The sequence below is a fragment of the Sceloporus undulatus genome, chromosome 6 (assembly GCF_019175285.1).
Source record: "Sceloporus undulatus isolate JIND9_A2432 ecotype Alabama chromosome 6, SceUnd_v1.1, whole genome shotgun sequence".
Taxonomy (NCBI): Eukaryota; Metazoa; Chordata; class Lepidosauria; order Squamata; family Phrynosomatidae; genus Sceloporus; species Sceloporus undulatus.
Genome location: NC_056527.1, coordinates 111,184,623 through 111,204,049, shown reverse-complemented (window position 1 = coordinate 111,204,049; position 19,427 = coordinate 111,184,623). Strand labels below are relative to the sequence as shown.

Genomic DNA, 19,427 nt, shown 5'->3' with positions numbered 1-19,427 from the left:
CGGGGCTCGCTGGCCTTTGAAACGTTCCCGGGAGCGCGCGCGCGCGCGCAGGGAAGCAGGAACTAGGCGGCGTTTGCAGGCTTTGGGTGCAGAGAGGAGGCTGCAAAAAGGAGTGGAGCAGCAGCAACAACAACAACAGGTAAGGGTTGCAAAAGTGAATGGAGGAGGGGGTCGAAGGGGGTACAGAGCAATTGTTTGCAAGTTATTGTATAACAATGAGCAGCCATTGATTTTGCACCACCAAATAATAATTTTCAAATAATTTGCTAATTGGTGCCATTGATTTGCACCATCAAAAATAGTAATAATTAATTTGCAAATTATTATTCGGTGGGGCAAAATCAATTGTTGCTCTGAGGCTTCGTTTTGCAAAGATAATTTATTTTGCAATTTTATTTGCAAATTATTATAATAAATTATTATTATTATTAATTATTTGCAAATTTGTTTGCAAATTATTATTTGATGGTGGAAATCAGTTGTTAGAAGAAGTGGCTAAAAGGAGGCAGGTCCTTGTTTGCAAAGGACTAAGGGTGTTTTTAGATGAAACAAGGGGAAAGGAATAGGGATGGGGGGGGGAAATAGAAATGGAAGGGTCCAGACCATGCCTTTGCACCAAAATATGCTGTTTTGAGTGACAGAAGGTGGATCCCAGGAGCGATGCATACCACTGGATTTGTTGATCACAGTGATCTCTTCCTAATCCCCCAAAAGAACACAGAACCACACCTTTCTTCCAAAGTTAGGCTGAAAGATTGTAATGAAAGTTATGGCTGGGTGTGGATCTGTGCTTCCATGATCTGAGTTTCTACCTCCTTCGGAGAGAGGGGTCTCTCTGAGTATAGCCTCATAACAACAGGCGTGAGCTTTGGTGTATGGATAGCAGGGGAAGGTTTCCTCCCCAAATTCCATGAGTAAAACTCCTCCATCCCCAAAAGGCAGATCTAGATTCTATAAATGTGAGCGTGTGTCCGTATTATTGGTGTTAGCTGCTGTCATATTGACTTTGGCTTATGGTGACCCTATAGACAAGAGACCTCCAAGTCACCCATCATCAACATCCCTGCTCAGGTCTTGCAGACTCAGGGCGGTAGCTTCCTTGATGGAGTCTGTCGACCTGGAATGCAGTCTCCCTCTTTTCCTATTACCTTCTACCTTACCAAGCACTATTGTCTTCTCATGATCTGTCCAAGTATGATGTTCTCAGTCTCATCTCTGTGTGTATGTGCCTTCAAGTCGCCTGTTGATTTATGGTGACCCCATATGCCAATACTGAAGAGCCAGCGTGACACAGTGGTTTGAGTGTTGGACTATGACTCTGGAGACCAGGATTCAATTCCCAATTCAGTCATGAAACTGACTGGGTGACCTTCGGCAAGTCACACTTTCTCAGCCTCAAGGGAAACCAAAGGCAATCCTCCTCCAAACAAATCTTGCCAAGAAAACCCTGTTGGGAACAACTTTAAGGCACACAACAACAACAATATACCTATACATACACACCTTCTCATATATGTATGTATGTATGTATCACACACATATGCATATATTTGTATATGTGTATACACACACACAAACACAGAGGTAGATTATATTAGAGGTAGATTGACTCAATCAAGGTAGCCATGACTCTGCCTGAGCATTGCTGCTAAAACGTTATTTTGAAGTCTCTCATTTATATTATTCCCCTAAGTTGAAACTAACTTGATTGCAATTAACAACAACAACAATTAAAGTATATTTATGTATTTGTGTGCCTATATAAATATAAATAAATAAGTGCATGTGTGTATAGATGATTGAAAAACAAACTCTGGCCAAGATCCCAAATCTGTGTGTAGCTCCACATTTTTTGTTGTGTGCATTTGAGTAATTTCTGACTTGTGGTGACCCTAAACCAAAGCTATCATGGGGTTTTTTGGCAAGATTTGTTTGGAGGAAGTTTGCCATTGCTTTCCCCTGGGCTGAGTGCATGTGACTTGCCCAAGGTCACCCTGTGGGTTACATGGCCAAGCCGGGAATCGAACCCTGGTCCCTAGAGTCATAGTTCAGCATTAAACCACTGTGTGCTGTTGTAAATCCTCCCACTGTCCAGCAGCTGTTAAGTCCTAGGAGGATCCCCTGCTGTTGTCGTTTATTGGTCAGGAAGAAAGAACCCACTTTGAATCCCATTGTGGGAGAAAAGCAGGATATAAATCCTTGAAATAAATAAAATAATATATATTATATATGGAAGGAGGAGGCAATTGAGAGCATAGAGAAACAACTGGTCTTAACTTGGTGGTGGTGGGGTTGTTGTGGCTGTTTGGGGTATCGTGAAATGACTTTTCAACATTTTGTGTGCACGTAGTCTCCACCTCCAGGATGGGACGGAAACGAAAAGCCCCCGAGGCCCAGAATGGAGAGCCCAGCGCCTCAGGGGCTGAACTGGAGCTGCGCTGGGAATGGGAGACTGGAGGCAACACATGGCAGCAGTTTCCACCTGGGGAGAGCGAGGCTCTGAGCCAGGCGGCCAGGTGAGTTGTTGGGAGTCTCCTCTTGTTGACGTGGCAAGTGCGGCTTGGTCAGGGCTCTCATGTGGTCGTCTGTCTTTCCTGCAGGGCTGGGAAGCTGTCCGCAGACATTGGAGAGTTCTGTGTCGATTTGCGCAAGATGGTGCGGCGGGATAAACAGACCAGAGAGGAAACCCGTGTGGCTGCAGCTGTCCGGGATCAGGATTCCTGTGTGCTGTTATTTTGGTTTTATTATTTAAAGGCACACTATTATATATGTCTCCCACCATACAGACAGAGGAGCAACCTCAGGGGAACACATGAGATTATCCTCTCATTTTATTTTTGCTGTAATTCTGTGCTTCAGTTAGACTGTGTATGTGACAGAGACTATAGCTTTAATGCTATATGCATTGTTTAAATATGTAAGTACCTTAGCTGTGTAGCTAAGTAGTGTCTCCTGGCCTGACACCTCCCAGGCCTGACTTAGTGGGCAGCAGCCCACTGTGAGCAACAGGGGTCTGTTCTTCTGTCATTTGAGATGCGGGAGATTGATATTTCCGACCCTATCTCCACAAGAGATCTCCACTGCAAGGAGAAATTGCAACAGGGATTATGCTTCTGACTGTCACACCAGAAATCACTTGCTCACAATGGCTGCTCACAGTGAAACATCAGTTTGCTGCATCCCAGTCTTCAAGAGAACAGTCTCCTGTTGCAGTGGTTGCTGTCCAGTAAGTCAGGATTGGGGGACTTTTACGATCCCTGCATATTCCTTACATTGTTGAATATGTAGGGATCGTGGATATCAGTCACTTACAGATGTGTGACTTTGCATTATGCGTTTGTAACTGCAGTTGTAAATTCCAGCCAGTGCTTGTACTAAATGATAAGCCAAGATTCTAGGAAATTTGGAGCTTGTCATGAGTGACCCTATGGCTATATTGGATTTGTTCCCACACTGACTTTTTCCACTAGCACAAGGAAACATTTGTTTAGAGCATCATCACAACCAGGCCCAACAAACTAGGATTAACCCTGGTTTACAATTCTGGCATCATCACTCAGTTCATTCATGATAAACCAGGATTCCCTGAGATCTTGGATTATTCTTTTGTGAAAAGAGAGCCTCATCTCATTCCTCTCTTCTGCAGACTTTGTCTGGCAATGGCAAGGAGACCAAGAAGGCAGCTGGTTTGCATATCCTGCAGACACCTGCCTGGCTTTGCAGGCCGCCAGAAATGGTCACAGGGAACCCACAGTGGAAGTGACAGTTGGCAGAACACATTACAAGCTTGACACGACCCGCATGATGCAGATAAACACCCGAACTGCGTTTGAGCGTCAAATGGAACGTAGGGAGTCAGGTAGGAAAGGCCAGGATTTACATTGTGTAGTAGTTGTAACAGTAGTAATACTGGTGTACTTCAGTTAATGAAACCTCTGACAATGAAGCTACTTTTCACAAAGTCCAGCTCCTCTACCTTTTCTTCCTTCTCCTTTGTATAACTGGATATTTTTAGCCACATCAGCATTGAAAGGATTGTGAAGGAGAGCTTCCAGTGTTGGGTTGCAGCAGATCCCTTACCAAGCATACATGAACAGCAAAACAGAAAAACTGGAAGAGGCAATGAGCTTGTCTCACCAGCTACCCCCATAACATTAAGTATAAATCAAGAAGAGTGATAGAAATCATAATAAAATAGAAACCATAATAAAAGTGAAGGGTGGTGAAACAAAAGTCATGTCTGGGTGCATTTTTGAAGAGTTTGTGGTGCCCTTATTTACTTACATAATGTTTACCTGACCTGGTTGTTTCCTTTCACATATGCATATTGTTAGCTTTGAGTAAAAAGTTTGCCAGACACGTTGACTTGCTCCTTTCCTGGTGAAGGAAACTTTCCCTGTTCTTTCCATGCTCTGTCTGCCACAGGAACAGATCTACTCCATTTACTGAGGTATAATTGTGTGAGTAATAATAATGGTGATGATGAGGATTTCATTTATTTGTGAATTTATTCACAGCTCTTACACCCTGCTCTTTGCTCAAAACAGAACCACAGCGAGGCTTACAAATTGGTTTTTCACTTTGTCTTCAGATGCTGCAGAGGTTGAGGAAGAAGCTTCCCAGCAGAACAGCAGTGCCTTGAATGCTGCAAGCCCTATTCCTGCTAAGAAGGCTCGGAGCAAAGTGAATGCTCCACCATCTCAAGGCGAGGGGGATAGCAGAGGTAATGACCAAGGAAATGGCTCTTATTGCATTGTTCCATGAATCCAGTCCTTGCCAGACTGGCCTTGGGATGTAGGCAAATTGTTGATGGTGGTTTATACTAGTGCTCCTCAGGGTAATGGTCCATGGACTAATACTGGTCTGTGAGCCATCATGTGCCAATCTGCAGTATGTTTCCAAGGAGCAATGTGAATAGGATAGTCATGAGGCACAAATATGGTACTGGATGCTGTCATATTTTGGGGAAAACAATTACCAGTCTGCTACATCAGATAGCTTGAGAAGCACTAGTTTATACTAGAAACAGAAAATACAAAACAGTACTTCTCATGCAGTCGTTACTCCCTGAATGTATACAGCTGTCCTGTGTATTTTCAAGCGTGTAAATTTGACTGATAGAATTCGAAACCTGGTTGGTTTTAGAAAGGCAGCGATTCTTCAGGTGCTGACTAAATGTATTTTCATGCTAAGTTCCATGTTTGTCAAGTATGATGGGGAAGCTATGTGCTTCCCTCCTTATTTCTCCCTTAGAAACTGTGAAGACACTGATAGTGAAGGGAAAAGCCCCTGTGGATCCAGAATGCACAGCCAAGCTGGGGAAGGTAAGGCACCTCCTAACACAGCATTTGGCAAATGTAAAAAACCTTTTTTGCCACAATTTTGGGGCCCCTAGACCATTTTAAGATTGTGAAAGGCATATACATGCCTACATACACACACATACATACATACAAGCAGGAAATGACTTCTACTCGCTTTCTGTTCTTAAAGTAGCCTCTTGTGGGCCTAAATTGGCCAGGAGAGTGGCTGAAAACCATAGTGAAACTCCCCATGCCACCCTAGAAGGTATTGGGGGCAATTTTTGTGACTTTCTTTGGCAGGAGGAGTAGCAGTAGGGGAATGTGTCCCTCCAAGATATTCTGAGGGGCTAGTGCAGTTGTCCACTCCATGCAAGCATTAATGCAAAAACACACCAAGAATGTAAGAATCGACATTTTGGAATCAGAACAGTCAGACAGTCCACATCAGTATTTAGTCTAGCAGCACTACCTAGCAAGACACAAAATGAAACCCACAAGCGGAAACCCATACCTCATTACCGAAGCAGTTGGTGCTAGGGATCAATAGCTGAGAGACCCAGGGCCAGTGGTACTCATACTTTTTACCCTTGGGGGCCCCCTTTACATCTACGTGCGGATGTTGCTCCCTCACTCAAATGTAGTATAGCTTACAGTTGTAAACTGCTTAGACACTGTTGGTTCAGTATGAAGCGGTATATAAATGAACCTGTTTGTTTTTGTTTGTTGGTATAAGAATAAAAATATTTTCCTTACGTAATGTGCGTATTTTCATTCGCATATTCATGTATAGTCGTATTTTAACATTTTGTAAGGAAATAACATTGTTCAAATGAAAACAGTTTTATTGAAGTCAAGTCAGTATTTGACTCAATGCATGTGAAAATTTTACTCATAAAGCTTGGGAAGAGGGGGAGGGATCAGATCCTCAAGGTCTTGCACCCCCCTTGAGCAACTCTCTCTCAGGGGTCCCACCCCACTGTTTGATAACCACTGCCCTAGGCCAAAGTTGGCCTCTTCAGGGAAGCAGCTTTGTTAGTTCCATTTTCTCATACTGTACCTTTGCTCAGGAAACAACCCATTTGCTCTTCATCTTTCTCTGTTTGTTTTCATCCATACTCCCTACCTGGAAAAGGCTCATGTTTATTGTGAAGGGCATGACGTTTACGATGTGATGTTAAATCAGGTGAGCAAGCTGTACCTACTTTTCTCCAACCCTGGGGCCTCTGGGATGGTTATATTGGAGTGTAGTAGATCTGCATGCATTAACTCTCATGGGAGGATTCTGTTAAAGGGGTTAGAGTTGGTTCCTCAGAGCCTTTATTTAGCTTCTTGAGAGGAAGATATCAGAATGTGCTTGCTTTGAAATAGCAGAGCTTGCGTCTCCACTGCAGAATTAATGCAGTTTGATACCACTTTTAACTGCAATGGCTCAAGACTATGGAATTCTGGGATTTATAGTTTGTTGTGGTACCAACTGTTAGAGAGCTCTGGTGCCACAATAAAGTAAAATTCCAGGATTCCATAGGTTGGAGGCATGACATTTAAAGCAGTGTCAGATTGCATTGTTTCATTTTTGTGGCAGCAGCCAGAGATGGAAACATTTCTGACTCCTGCTTCTTATCTCCTTGGCTTCTCCCAGACGAATGTCCAGTTCAACAACAACAAATACTACCTCATCCAGCTGTTGGAGGATGACGGAGCACGGAACTACAGCGTTTGGATGCGCTGGGGACGAGGTGAGCCAGAGCAGAGAACTTGGTTTCTGAGGGATAAGAATAGAGAGTTTACAGGCAAGGGAATGGGAGCACATTTTGTTTTTCTTTTCAAAAAGAAAGAGCAAGGCCTGAGCTGTCCTTGGAGTCATGTCCTCTGACTCAGAATAGTGGTGTTCATTTTCAGATGTTGCTATGGTGGCCATGAGGAGAGGTAATTTTTAGGAGGAAAAGAAACAGATGAAATCTTAGTGGAGATTTCTACCAAGGACTTAATGTGAGTATCATTTTGAAGTTTAGGGTTATCATTTCTGGGACTGCATCTACATTGCAGAATTAATGCACTTTGACACCATGTTAACTGTCATGGCTCTATACTGTGGAATCTTGGGATTTATAGCTCCTTGACAGAGAAGGCTCAATATCTCACAAAACTAAAAAGCTCAGAATTTCATAGCACTGATCCATGGCTGTTAAAACAGTGTCAAACTGCATTAAATCTGCAGTGTAGATGCAGCTTTGTTAACAAATTATGGGAACAACATGAGTTATCCCCGAAAAACACCGGATTCCATCTAATCTGGGAAGCTAAGGAGGGTAAGCTCTGGTTAGTGCTTGGATGGGACACTACCAGTGAATATCAGGTGCTGTCGGCTATATTTTAGAGGAAGGAACTGGCAAAACCTGAGTATTCCTTGACTAAAAAAATCTATGAAATTGATAGGATCACCATAAGTCATCAGGTAACTTGAAGACACCCACACGCCCATTGCTTTCATGCCTTGCTTGAAATTTTCACATCGATGGCTGGCCATTTTCAAAGACAGAATATTGAACTGGCCTGATATGACAGTGCAGGTCTTATATTCTTTGGGTCTAAATCTTATTCCTTCCAAACAGAGTTTCTGGGTTCTCTCATTAGATTTGAAACATGAGTCCTTTCCCATATCATCCCACATTGCTATGGCTGTTGTGAACTTTTGCCCATTTAATTGTTCATTTGTCAATTTTCTTTCTTTTCTCTTTCTTTCCTGTTCTCCTAGTTGGTAAGCCAGGTCAACACTCACTTGTGAGTTGTGCTGGGGACCTAGCGAAAGCCAAAGACATCTTCACCAAAAAGTGAGTCAACCCAAAAGTTTTAGAAAAATTTCCTCAACCCATCCAGTGTCTCCATTTCCTGATTTCTTCCATCCTTTTCACTTAGATTCCTGGACAAAACTAAGAATGAGTGGGCCAAGCGTTGCAACTTCCAGAAGGTTTCAGGGAAATACGATCTCCTTCACCTGGACTACGAGGCCAATGATGCAGTGAGACATCGGGGTGGGAAGTGGTGGTGGGGGAACCTTACTGGTCAAAGGGACGTTTTACCTCATAATTTCTTGTTTTATATGCCTGCTAGGGTGGAGATGAAGCTGCTCCACAGAAAACCAGCTCGTGTCCCAAGCCAGTGTCACTGCTGGAGCCACGGGTGCAAGCCTTGGTGCAGCTGATATGTAACATCCGTACCATGGAGGAGATGGTGATGGAGATGAAATACGACACCAGGAAGGCTCCTTTAGGTAAAAAGGGCCCTAACTTCTTGCTTCTATATGCTGTCAAGTCAATTCCAACCTATGGCATATCCCGCCACCCTTAGTGGTGGTGGCTGTGGTGTTATTTTCTTAATAATGAGGCTCAGGATGGCTTGCAACGTGCAAGTTAAGTCTCCCTTATCCATAATGATTAGGACCAGAAATGTTTTGGATTTCAGATTTAATTTCGTTTCTGAATGAAAGGGTTAACATCACTGTGGCTGGCTGTATATATTGGATGGAGGTGCTGGGATTCTTGAGCACAGCTAGATATATAAATGTCAATTTGGGATCAGGCCAAAGGCTTCTGCTTAGATCACTGCTCCTTGTCTCGGTAACCAGAAACTGGGCTTTGTGCTCTTCCAAGTAAGCATATAGTTCAGGAGAGTGTCTAGGTACAAATTTCACAAATTATCCCTCTTGTGAGATTATAAACCCATCCACCCTGCTGCCTTCAACCCAGTACCTCTCTCCCATCTCTACTCCAGGAAAGCTAACAGCTGAACAGATCCGGGCAGGGTACCAGTCCCTGCAGAAGGTGGAGGCATGCCTCAAACGGAAGCAGACTGGCCGGACTTTGCTGGAGGCTTGCAATGAATTCTACACCCGGATTCCCCATGATTTTGGGTTAGTGCTACCAAACTGGTAGCCAGTGGAATGACTGATGTGCCATAACCCCAATGTGTAATTGACACTGGTGCACATCAGGGCACTCCTAATTCGCATCCAGACACTGTCCAAGGAGTGCCAGAGTGCAACAGAATGCTCATTGTGCATTAGAACAGATGCACATCTGTGCAATTCAGTAACGTTATTGTTGTATTTCTGCAACTTAGCTATGGATTTGTAAAGTCGTAAAATGTATATCATGATGTAGAATCTTGGTCATCCAACTTACTTCCGAAATCAGTTATTATAAAAGACACTTTGCCTATCTTTACCCAACCAAGATGGATGCAACATTGATTAGTCCATATTTTGTTGGAAGAAGTGGCTGTCCCCCCTCTCCGTTACACAATATATTATATTATTTCCAAAGTGTCTGTCCTGATGTCTCTTGCGAAGTGATTTACAGTAATATGAGTTTTAGTAGCTACTGGGTGTATCTTTCTTTCTTTAACTGCTGACATGATGTATACATTTGGAGCTTGAGGGTTTTTTCTAATATTGCTGAATTTGTTTGCTATCTGTAGTTCTCTGAGAAGTAGGTGGGTGTTAAGTGATTAATATAAAAATAAAATTAAGCACAAAATAAAAATAATAACACCAGGAGATTATTTTTTTTAAAAAAGATGCAGGTATAGAAATGGCAGATAGGAGGTCACAACAAAGTCTCAGCTACTTTGCCTGATACCTAAATAACAACAAAGCTGGTGCAAGGCTTTCATGCTTAGGGGTAGAGTTACATAAACTGGTAGGTGCTATCACCCAAAAAGGACCTGTTTCCAGTCCCCAGATTCTGACCTCCAGAAGTTGGGACACTCAGAAAACGGCTCCGAATGAGATGTTGAATCAGGGTAGGCAACTTTGGGAGTCTAGGGAGAGTAGCCCCCAAGAGATTTTGGTGGGATATTCCCTATTCCCCCCCCAAAAAAAACCCCTCAAATTCTTTTTGCTCCCCAATGCCCTTTAGGAGCTATGGAGGGCATTTTGCAACATTTGTACTTCCCCAAGCCATTTTAGCCACAAGAGAGGCCTTTTTTTCAAAACTGTACATCTAGTTTCTAAAAAAATAAAGCTTTTCTGCATCTAAAATGGAGGAAGGGGGTTCCAAAATGTTTTGAAAATGCTCCCCTCTCTAGAGGGCATTTTGCTCACCCCTGTCTTAAATGAAAGGGAAAGTGTGCCCATGTCCATTTAGTCCTGTGATCTTTCCTTAGTCCCCCTTTTCACCACCTCCTTCCTTTACAGACTGAAAACTCCTCCACTGATACACACAGAAGATGAACTAAAAGAGAAACTACAGTTGCTGGAGGTAAGGATACTGAAATGAAACAGCACAGCCAGAACCAGAAAATTGGACGACCTGAATATTTGGATAGCAGAGGTTCCAAAATCAAGATAAGAAATGGCTTCATCATCAAATGGGAAACCAATATACTAGTGCTGTTGCTAGGCTCCAACTGGAAAATGACATTGCTGGTTAGGAATTCGCAGTATTTTTTAAATCTGAAGGTCTCAAGCCTTCTAAGCTCTTATTCCAAGATTTGTGGGATTGTGATTTCTGTTGTATTAAATTGGAAATGCATGGCCTTAGGAGCAATAGTTTAAAGCTGCCAGTTTTCCAGTCAGCATAGTCATTGACTGTCCAGGCTGGTTGAGTGTGGGATTGTAATCATCCGCATAACTTTCCCCAGTTCTGACTGTTTATCATGTTCACCCTAGTTGGAGGACAGATAGAGGGTGGATGGATAGGTGGGGGTAGGTGGTAGAGTCAAATTGGGCAAATAGGACATAAAAATTGGTTTGTTTGAGGAGCAAATCTGTGTGTTTGTGCCTGGTGCTCCCTTTTGGTTTCCTTCTGCTCTTCAAGGCCCTCAGCGAGATCCGGATCGGTATCAAAGCATTGCGGTCAGAGCAGCTGGATCAAGAACACCCACTGGACCGGAGCTACCGTGGATTGAATTGTGAACTGCAGCCCTTGGAGAGGGATAGTCCTGATTTCCAGGTGAACACTGGGGATGGAGCTATGGGAGGGAATGAGAGTGCTTAGCCTGGGATGAGGGAAACCTTCAATTCGCCAGATATTTTGGATTACCACTCCCATGGTTGCTTAAAAGTGGCCATGTTGGACGGATTCTGGGGCCAAACTCTCTCCTCCTCTAGCTGACTTCTGACTTAAGTTTTAAGAGAGCTCCTTTTCTTTCTTTCCATTTCTCTGGCACAGGTACTAGAGCGCTACCTGTCCTCCACCCATGCCCCTACCCACAAAGATTACACAATGACTCTGATGGAAGTTTTTGTGCTAAAGAAGGAGAGTGCCTGTTCTAACTCTGCCTTCCGTTCTGACCTACCCAACCGGTGAGTGGAAAGAGTGGAGCTAAGTTGAACAGAACTCAGAGAGAAACCAGAGCCAGAGTTGTACTCTAAACTGATGCTTTTATCTGATTTCTTTCATTTGCAGGATGCTGCTTTGGCATGGATCTCGCTTGGGCAACTGGGCAGGGATTCTGAGCCAGGGATTGCGTGTGGCACCGCCAGAAGCACCTGTCACTGGCTACATGGTGAGTCTGATTAGAAGTCTTCTGTAGTGGCCCTTCTCTGTGTCCCACCAGTGTGGACACAAGGCTGGCAGAGGAGGTGGGAAGAGGGCCTTCTTTGCTTTGGCATCTCACTTGTAGAATTCCTTCCCTTTGAAGACCTGATTGGCACCAATGCTGGTGTCATTCTAGCACCAAGCGAAATCATTACTTTTTACTAAATCTTTTGGGGTTTAATTGATTCCATCTGTCTGAATATGTGCATGATTTTAAATTGTGTTTCAGTTTGTCAAGATGTGTAATATACTTTTAGTCTGTTTATATTGTTTTTGCTGTTTGAATAGTTTAGAATTGATTTTATTGTATGAAACCCTGAGCTCTATGGATATAGAGTGCAAAATAATTATGATAATAATGATAATTTACCTGTCTTCTCTCTAGTAATGATAAAATAATAATTTACCTTTACCTATGAGTAGGGGCATGGACAGTTCTACATATACTCACTTCTACATATATTCAAGCTGCACTGTCCTCTAATATATATATTTTCTTCTTCCTCTCCATCGCCAAGTTTGGAAAAGGGATCTATTTCGCAGACATGTCCTCTAAGAGTGCCAATTACTGCTTTGCAACCCGTGAAAAAGACATTGGCCTGCTGTTGCTTTCAGAGGTGAGACCTATGTCCCTTTGGGAGTTGAATTAACAGAGCTCTGTGGGATCTTTATAGATTATCACATTTCTTGTGGCATACACTGACAAGGGCCAAGGAGGCACTGTCTGTGTGTGGATGCATAGGCTAAATCAAGTAGAACCTGATGTTGTTGGATTAAGAGGTCCCCCCTACCATTTGCACTTTAAATTGAATTACATGTTAAGGGACTATTCATAAGGGGCTGCAAGGGCCAGCTGGTCTCCTGCCATGCAGGGATACAAAATTACAACACTCCTGAACAATGCCCATCATGTGTTCTCCTGCACTGTTTTGAACACTGAATGAAATACATAACCCCTGAATTGGTACTTAGATTTTTGCTTTCTTGCAGGTGGCTTTGGGTGAGTGCAATGAACTGCTAGAGGCAAATCCTGAAGCAGAGAAATTATTGGCTGGAAAACATAGTACCAAAGGCCTTGGAAAGCTAGCCCCGTCTCCAGACAGCAGCATCACACTGTAAGTTTTGGTTTGGGGAGATATGAGCGAAGCTGACCTGATTGAAATTACCAAGTTTTTTGCGCTTAAGGCATTATTGGCTCTTAACACACAAGCAGAATCTGAAGTTATCCCAGGGTCAGTGTGAAGGCAATGCAGAGGCAGTCATGGGGTTTCAAGTTTATCACACGACGCCAAATGCAATCAGGAGCCATCCTAAACACAATTAGGGGTCATTCCAGGGTTAGGTAAATTTAGAGGGAAAAGAGGATTTACCTAACCCTGGAATGACCCCCCAATTATGTTTAAGATGGCTCCTGATTGAAACCCGATGATTGCCCCTGGGATAACTTCAAATTTTGCTTTTGTGATAAGGGCCATAGCTAGATTGGGAGAGGAGGCAGTAAGTAATAATCTCAAAATCAAGGCCAGAGGTGAAACAAACACTCAAAAGGTATTTTAAATGCCCATCCCAACCTATCAAGAGCATCATCAGTTATGGTAAGTCAGACACATTAAGGCAGAATGCTCCTTTCCTTGCATATTGTGTGGAATGTGTCTGGAGCTGTGCAGCTGTGAATCGAATGGCTTCCCTTTATGTATTTAAAGTGTAATCATTGCTCCATAGATATGTACCATACCCACTTAAGAGAAGAAAGGCCATGTGTCTCTGTGCCAAAAATACATTTGACTTCAAAACCTCACATTGTTACCTGACCTCAAGTCCACTCAGACTTATGGTCTCTCTATCCTAGGCGCTTTACAGATGGCCCGTTTGGGGCGGCCTGTATCCGGCCCTTTCCCCACCGGATCGGGGCCTCAGCTGCCACAACGGCAGCCTCTGAGGCCCCAATCCGCTGCTGATAGAGGTGTGCTTAGTTGGCAACCCCCTGAAGGGTCTAAGACAGGGAAAACAATGGCTGTGTGTGACTCATCCCAGTTGTCCTTCTTGTGTTTTTTGGGTGATAGGCATGGTGCTGTGGTGCCCTTAGGACCTGCTATAGAAACTGGAGTATTGAACCCTCATGGCTACACTCTGAACTATAATGAGTTCATTGTCTATGATCCACGACAGGTGCGTATGAAGTATCTCCTCAAGGTGCACTTCAACTTTACCCAGCTCTGGTGAAACGCAAAATGAACAGCTACTGCAAGTGTGTCAAATGAACATTGACACCTATTTAAAAAACATTTCAAGTGCCTTAAAGATGAAATTCAATTCCTTCAAGACCGCAGTTGAGGAACGATTTGTGATATTTAACTTAAACTGACAAGCTGACTCTTAATGGAGCTGTGGTTAATACTCGCTCACAGTGGTGGCCACTGTGTTGTGTTTACAGTGACAAGGCCTGGTGAACTTAACCAGTGAAGGTGCCCAGTCTCTCCATTTTACTTGCTTCCATTGGAACTATAGTTGCCTTGGTAAAGAAATGTAAAATGGCTAACATCACTATTTTCCAATAAATGTGAAGTAAATGCTTCTGCCTTGAGTCTGGTATGTGCCAGTGGCTGTACATATTTTATTATCCTATATTTGGTATGTTGACAGGGAAAAGAGGTAGGTATCAGGTATGTTCTTCAGAATGAAATTTTAATTCCATCTTCCTTCTAGTGACCTCGCGGGAACAATTAAAATGGCTTTGTCACAAGTCTGAATAGTAGGTTACATCTGAAAAAAGATTAACATTTCTAAAAAGTCTGGAGTTTATTGGGACAATTTTGAGTGTCTTCACATCTCCCCTGAATTCAGTCCCAGTGCTCTTCTTTCTGAACCACAGTGACTCTTTTAATAAATATGAGAACAGAGAAGTTGAAGGATTATTTTTTAAACCATTCAGAAAGGCTTAAAATCATGTGCAGAGGACATAAGTGAACTTGACTGGCTTGAAATAGTGAAAAAAAGATACTGTCTCACACACAGAAAAGGACTGCATTTCGGGTTGTAAAATGTGTGATCTGTGGGCAGCTGTAATTAGAAAGTGTGAGCTAATAAAATTTAGAAAACAAGATCAGCAGTATTTTCATGTAAGCTTTTATTTTTCATCCATAACAGTTTGGCTCAACCTAGGCTGCAGAGCTCACTGCCACTAGGCAACCATAGGCCCCATGGGAAGTCCCATCTCCCGTAAGACAGAGAAGAGCAATTGGAGGCTTTGCATGAAATTGGAGGAGCTGAAGCTCCCGCTGGATGATAGCTTCTCAACCACGGAGACAGTTCCACTCCAGGAAGTAAATGTTCCCCAGTGTGTCCCCTGCCATGAGGAGCAATGGGGAGTCCATCCGGGGACAAGGCTGGAGGTGTGAAACCGGAGCATGGCAACGGAACTGGCCCAGCTGTAGCGAAGACAAGGGTTTTACAAAGGAGAATCAGAACAGCGAGCATAAAACACAGGATGTGATTACAGCATGTGTGGGGAACTTCTCAAGATGTTTTAGACTTTTGCTCCCACTACTCTCCCCCAGCATGGCCAGTGGCAAGGGATTCTGGGAGCTATGCTTTAAAATATTTTGGAAATAATCTTGCCCCAGGGGAAAACAATATGGGCAGGGAGGCATTTAGAGATAGGTAGTTCAGTTCTTGTCTCCATATACAGTAATTATCTGTGGTCTTAATGTAGTTGGCCATTTTATAATCTGAAAGTTCAGGCCGACATTTGAGGCAAACTTGTACCATTTCAAACAGCCGTAAGGGCCTACATGCTTACAGAACATTCATTGTAGCAAATGAGATGTCTCACTTAAACACACACTGCTTCCATTACACCCATTTCCTATGATCAAAGCATTCAAGCACTGAATCCCGTTTAGCAGAATTTTGCCAATGCAGAAATAAATGTATCTCAGTCATAAAAATGTAAACATGAGATGGAAGGAAGGGGCTGGTTGCTAAGCAGGAGATGTGGAAGCAGGTGGGTTTGGAGGAACAAGATTGGCTATAAGCAGGGAAAAGCATCCTTCCCACCCCAGAAAGCTCTGCCATCCACAGAATAAAATGTAATAGTTAAGCTGCCTCTTGGCCTTGTAGCAGGATACAAGAAACCTCTTGTGCGAGTTGTACATAGAGGAAAGCGCTAGGTGCAGCACAAAGCTTAAGGCAATACAAGAACACATACAGCATATGAAACAACTTCCACCCCACTCCCAGGGAGTATGTATTGTGCCTATTTCTTTAATGCACATGGTTAGGAATCCAAATGTTAAGTGCTGACATCAGTAGGCAACCCGGTGCTCTCCAGATGTGTAGATCTACAACTCCCAAAGGCCTGATCTAAAATGAACAAAGGCAATATACTATGGGAGTTGTACTTTAATACAGCTGGAGGAAAATGGGTTGCATTTCCCGCCTCACAGAGGAAGGTCCAATATGTACTCGGATAAATGCGCACCATACAAGTGTTCTGAAGTCACTCACCAGCTTCATTGTGTTGCCTTCCCAAATCTTCACATCGCGGTCATGTGATCCTGTCACAATCTTGTCTCCAAGAATATGCAGAGCTGTGATTTTGGCACTGTGGATCTGAGAAGAATGACACAACCTGAGGGTTAAGAACTGCTGAGTTTCCTTTGGAACAGGAGGAGAACATTTTGCCTGTCTGTTTTCCAACTCCATCATCCTGTGTCCTCTCCCTAATGAAGGAAAACCCAGAGCCCTTTCAATTTAAAAAGGAAATTACATTGAGGATGTAGTGGGATTAAGAGAAAAGCAGCAATATTCAGGGCAATTTAAAATATATGCTGCTTCTCTTCAAAAAGGCTAAAAGTAAGGTTACCTAAAAACTAAACATTTTCTAAAGTATAAAATTACTGAAGAATTAAAAATTGTTGCTGTTTTACACAACTGCTGCCACCATTATTACCAATGCAGCATGCAGTGCGTTCACTAGTTCTGTATTATTATTCTTGGATGGCATTCAGTATTGCTGTTATGGATGTGTAACTGACAGTTCAGCACCTGTAACTGCTATGTATTCAGTATGACTACACAGTCTCACTGTAAGGCTATTTAAATGCCATTCCCTCCTACCTTAAGTAGCAGCTGCTAAAATCAGGGGAGGAGGAGGTCTGTTCAGCTTGCGACTGTGGTGCAACGACAAGCCAGTACTGCAAGAATCAGAAGCAGGACCCTTATGGATGCAACCTTATTTGCTGGTGGGAAAGGGGTGGAAACATCCACCTTGCAATTCAGTGGCAGCTGAACAAACCTCCACGGCTCAAGGTGGCTGCTGGCTGTTAAGCTGGATTGGGGGTCGGGGGATTTGTCAGGACAGGAGACATTACTTAGCTATGCATTCATAACTAAATAACCAATATTCGTGAAGAGTAACTAAAAAACGAGTAAGAGAAAAGTTAAAACAATTCAACAAGCATCACACTGAAATGATTAAATTTTGAAATAAAATAATTTAAACATTTAGAATGTTTGCTGTTTTATACTATTGCTGCAAACATTATTTTATTATAGCAGCATGCAGCCAGTTCACAACTCTCATGTATCTGATTATTGTTACCATTTTATTAGTTTATATCCTGGCCTTTCCCCAACAATGTGACTAAACAAAACAAAACAAATTCCAGCAGACTTTCTGTTGGAGCTCTGTGGAAGTTTCTGCAACTGGGCGAGACCCAAAGGTAATCAAGGCTTAAGGTGCTCCTGTGAATCTAGGCTCCTGGGGGACATGCTTCCCATTCCTTGCCTTATTTAGTCCAGACAGATCCTTATTCATCATGTCCTCTTCCCTTTAGAGACTCACCTTTCTCCTCCGCCAGCCATCAGCCTTCCATCTAGACTCCCCCTCCTCATTCTGTTGGGTCTGAGTCCAGAGAGAGCCTTCTGAGTCTGCATAAAACAGAAACTTATCTGCCAGAAAGAAAAAAGGTGTCAGTAATGCATTCCCGCCTGCTCTTTAAGAGCAGTCAGTCCCCCTCTATAAAAATCCATCACCTGAACTTGACCAGTAATGCTCCCAATAATTAACTTTTGCCCTGTTAACACAGGATATGTATGTCATGCCTTACATCTCCCAAATAACTGTCATCTGCAAAAATCTATCCAACTATATATTAAATTTGTACCTTTTGGGTCCAAAACAAGAGCTCTCCTGGGAAAGTTGATGCCAGTAGCATCCATGTCATTTCAAATGTCTCCAACACTGAGGACTAGAAAATTCTGGCTGGCATTCGGTGAGTGACATACATGCAGGGTGAATTATTCACCACAGAGCAACAGACACACGCTGCTGATTGCAGCAGAAGCAATCGTGCATGCAGTAACAAAGTCATTACCATGTGTTGCACAATGTTGCTATTCTGTGTAGGGGGTTGTGTAGTGCTGGTGTGGTATATCTCTGAATTTGGATATTCACACTAAAGTGATGTTAAAGACTGCAGCATTTGAGTATCTGAAGTGACAGCATGTAGCTTTGAACAAAAAACATCTCTGCCTAACTTTTACCTTTAACCAGGCGAGCAACAGTGACCCAGCTAGAGTTTTTGTCAGGTGTCCAAGGTATGTGCTCAGGCTCCTGGGCATCCTCCAGCTCTCCAGACCCGGTCACTTTCTAAGGAAGTCAAAACCAAAGAAGTCACAGTTCTAGTGAGGAAAGCACAATTTAGATACAGAAAGCCAATAGCTGTGAGCCATTTAGATCAAGGCCACAGCTTCAGAGCAGCAGCATACAATCTGGAGTTGGCCAGAGATTTTGTACTGCAACTCTCATCATCCCTGACTCCAGTTGTGTCAGTTGCAGCTGACAGTAGGAGTCAAAAACATCTGGAGGACACTAGGTTGCCTTCCTCCTGCTATAATGGGGATACAAGATCTATTAATACTCCACAATTAGTGCAGTTTGACTCCACTTTTAGCTGTCATGGAACCCTGAGATATGCAGTTTATTGATTCCCCACTGGAGAGCTCTCAAGAATGCCTTAGTTCTTCTTCACCAAACTACAAATCCTAAGATTCCTTAAGTGGGAGCCATGACAGTTAAAATGGCATCAAAGTGTGATAATGTTACAGTGAGGATACATCCTCCCCACTACAGTTGTACTCTGGGGGGGGGGGGCAAATTGAAGGTTGCATGTGGGCTGAGTAAACAGTTCAGAATTTGGAAGTGAAGGCAGAAGCTACCTGTGGTTTCAGAACTTACAGTGTTTACTGAAACTGGGGGCTATTCTGTCTGGCGAATTAATTTTGCTCCTCCCTGAGACAATCACTCACCATCTTTAACAAGTTAGGCCGGTCCATGGAGTCCCAGATATGAAGGATGCCCTCCTCCTCCGAAGCAGAGATATCAAAGCTCAAGCGTACTTTCTCATCCTGCACTTCACCTTTGGTCCTGGGAAGAGAGGTGAAGATCACACAAACTGGTGTGAGCAAAGTGCAGCACCAGGGTCACATGTGACCCCAAAGCAATTTTTGTGCCCCTCAATATCTGCAGGTATGTGCCCCAATAAGAAGGGGAAACTGCCTTCTTTGGAAGTTTCCTTAATCA

The 19,427-nt window shown here is 43.2% G+C and overlaps 2 protein-coding genes across 7 annotated transcripts in view; one reads left to right on the top strand and one right to left on the bottom strand.

Moving 5' to 3' along the window:
- The first annotated feature begins 9 nt into the window (after positions 1-9).
- Positions 10-14,414, top strand: PARP2 (poly(ADP-ribose) polymerase 2). Of its 4 annotated transcripts, XM_042476027.1 has the most exons (20): positions 22-138; positions 1,472-1,482; positions 2,349-2,516; positions 2,601-2,722; positions 3,647-3,859; positions 4,592-4,723; positions 5,254-5,324; positions 6,436-6,486; positions 6,943-7,039; positions 8,059-8,134; positions 8,220-8,322; positions 8,415-8,574; positions 9,075-9,213; positions 10,498-10,561; positions 11,120-11,254; positions 11,474-11,607; positions 11,711-11,810; positions 12,361-12,459; positions 12,833-12,957; positions 13,906-14,414. In XM_042476027.1, the coding sequence occupies exons 3-20, from the start codon at positions 2,365-2,367 to the stop codon at positions 14,063-14,065; spliced, it is 2,133 nt and encodes a 710-aa protein (XP_042331961.1). In that variant the 5' UTR covers positions 22-138; positions 1,472-1,482; positions 2,349-2,364; the 3' UTR covers positions 14,066-14,414. The 4 variants fall into 4 exon arrangements, with proteins under 4 accessions (XP_042331960.1, XP_042331963.1, XP_042331961.1 ...); XM_042476026.1 differs by lacking the exon at positions 1,472-1,482 and having other exon boundaries at positions 10-139; positions 2,351-2,516; XM_042476028.1 differs by lacking the exon at positions 1,472-1,482 and having other exon boundaries at positions 41-134.
- Positions 14,415-14,952: 538 nt separating this feature from the next.
- TEP1 (telomerase associated protein 1) overlaps positions 14,953-19,427 on the bottom strand; it is a 55,911-nt gene continuing 51,436 nt past the window's right edge. For all 3 annotated transcript variants that reach the window (XM_042476014.1, XM_042476012.1, XM_042476015.1), the window contains 5 exons: positions 19,154-19,271; positions 18,389-18,494; positions 17,688-17,794; positions 16,349-16,453; positions 14,953-15,270 (listed from right to left, as the gene is read on the bottom strand). In XM_042476014.1, coding sequence (XP_042331948.1) covers positions 15,136-15,270; positions 16,349-16,453; positions 17,688-17,794; positions 18,389-18,494; positions 19,154-19,271 — 571 coding nt within the window. In that variant the 3' untranslated portion in view covers positions 14,953-15,135. The remainder of the gene's footprint in view (positions 15,271-16,348; positions 16,454-17,687; positions 17,795-18,388; positions 18,495-19,153; positions 19,272-19,427) is intronic.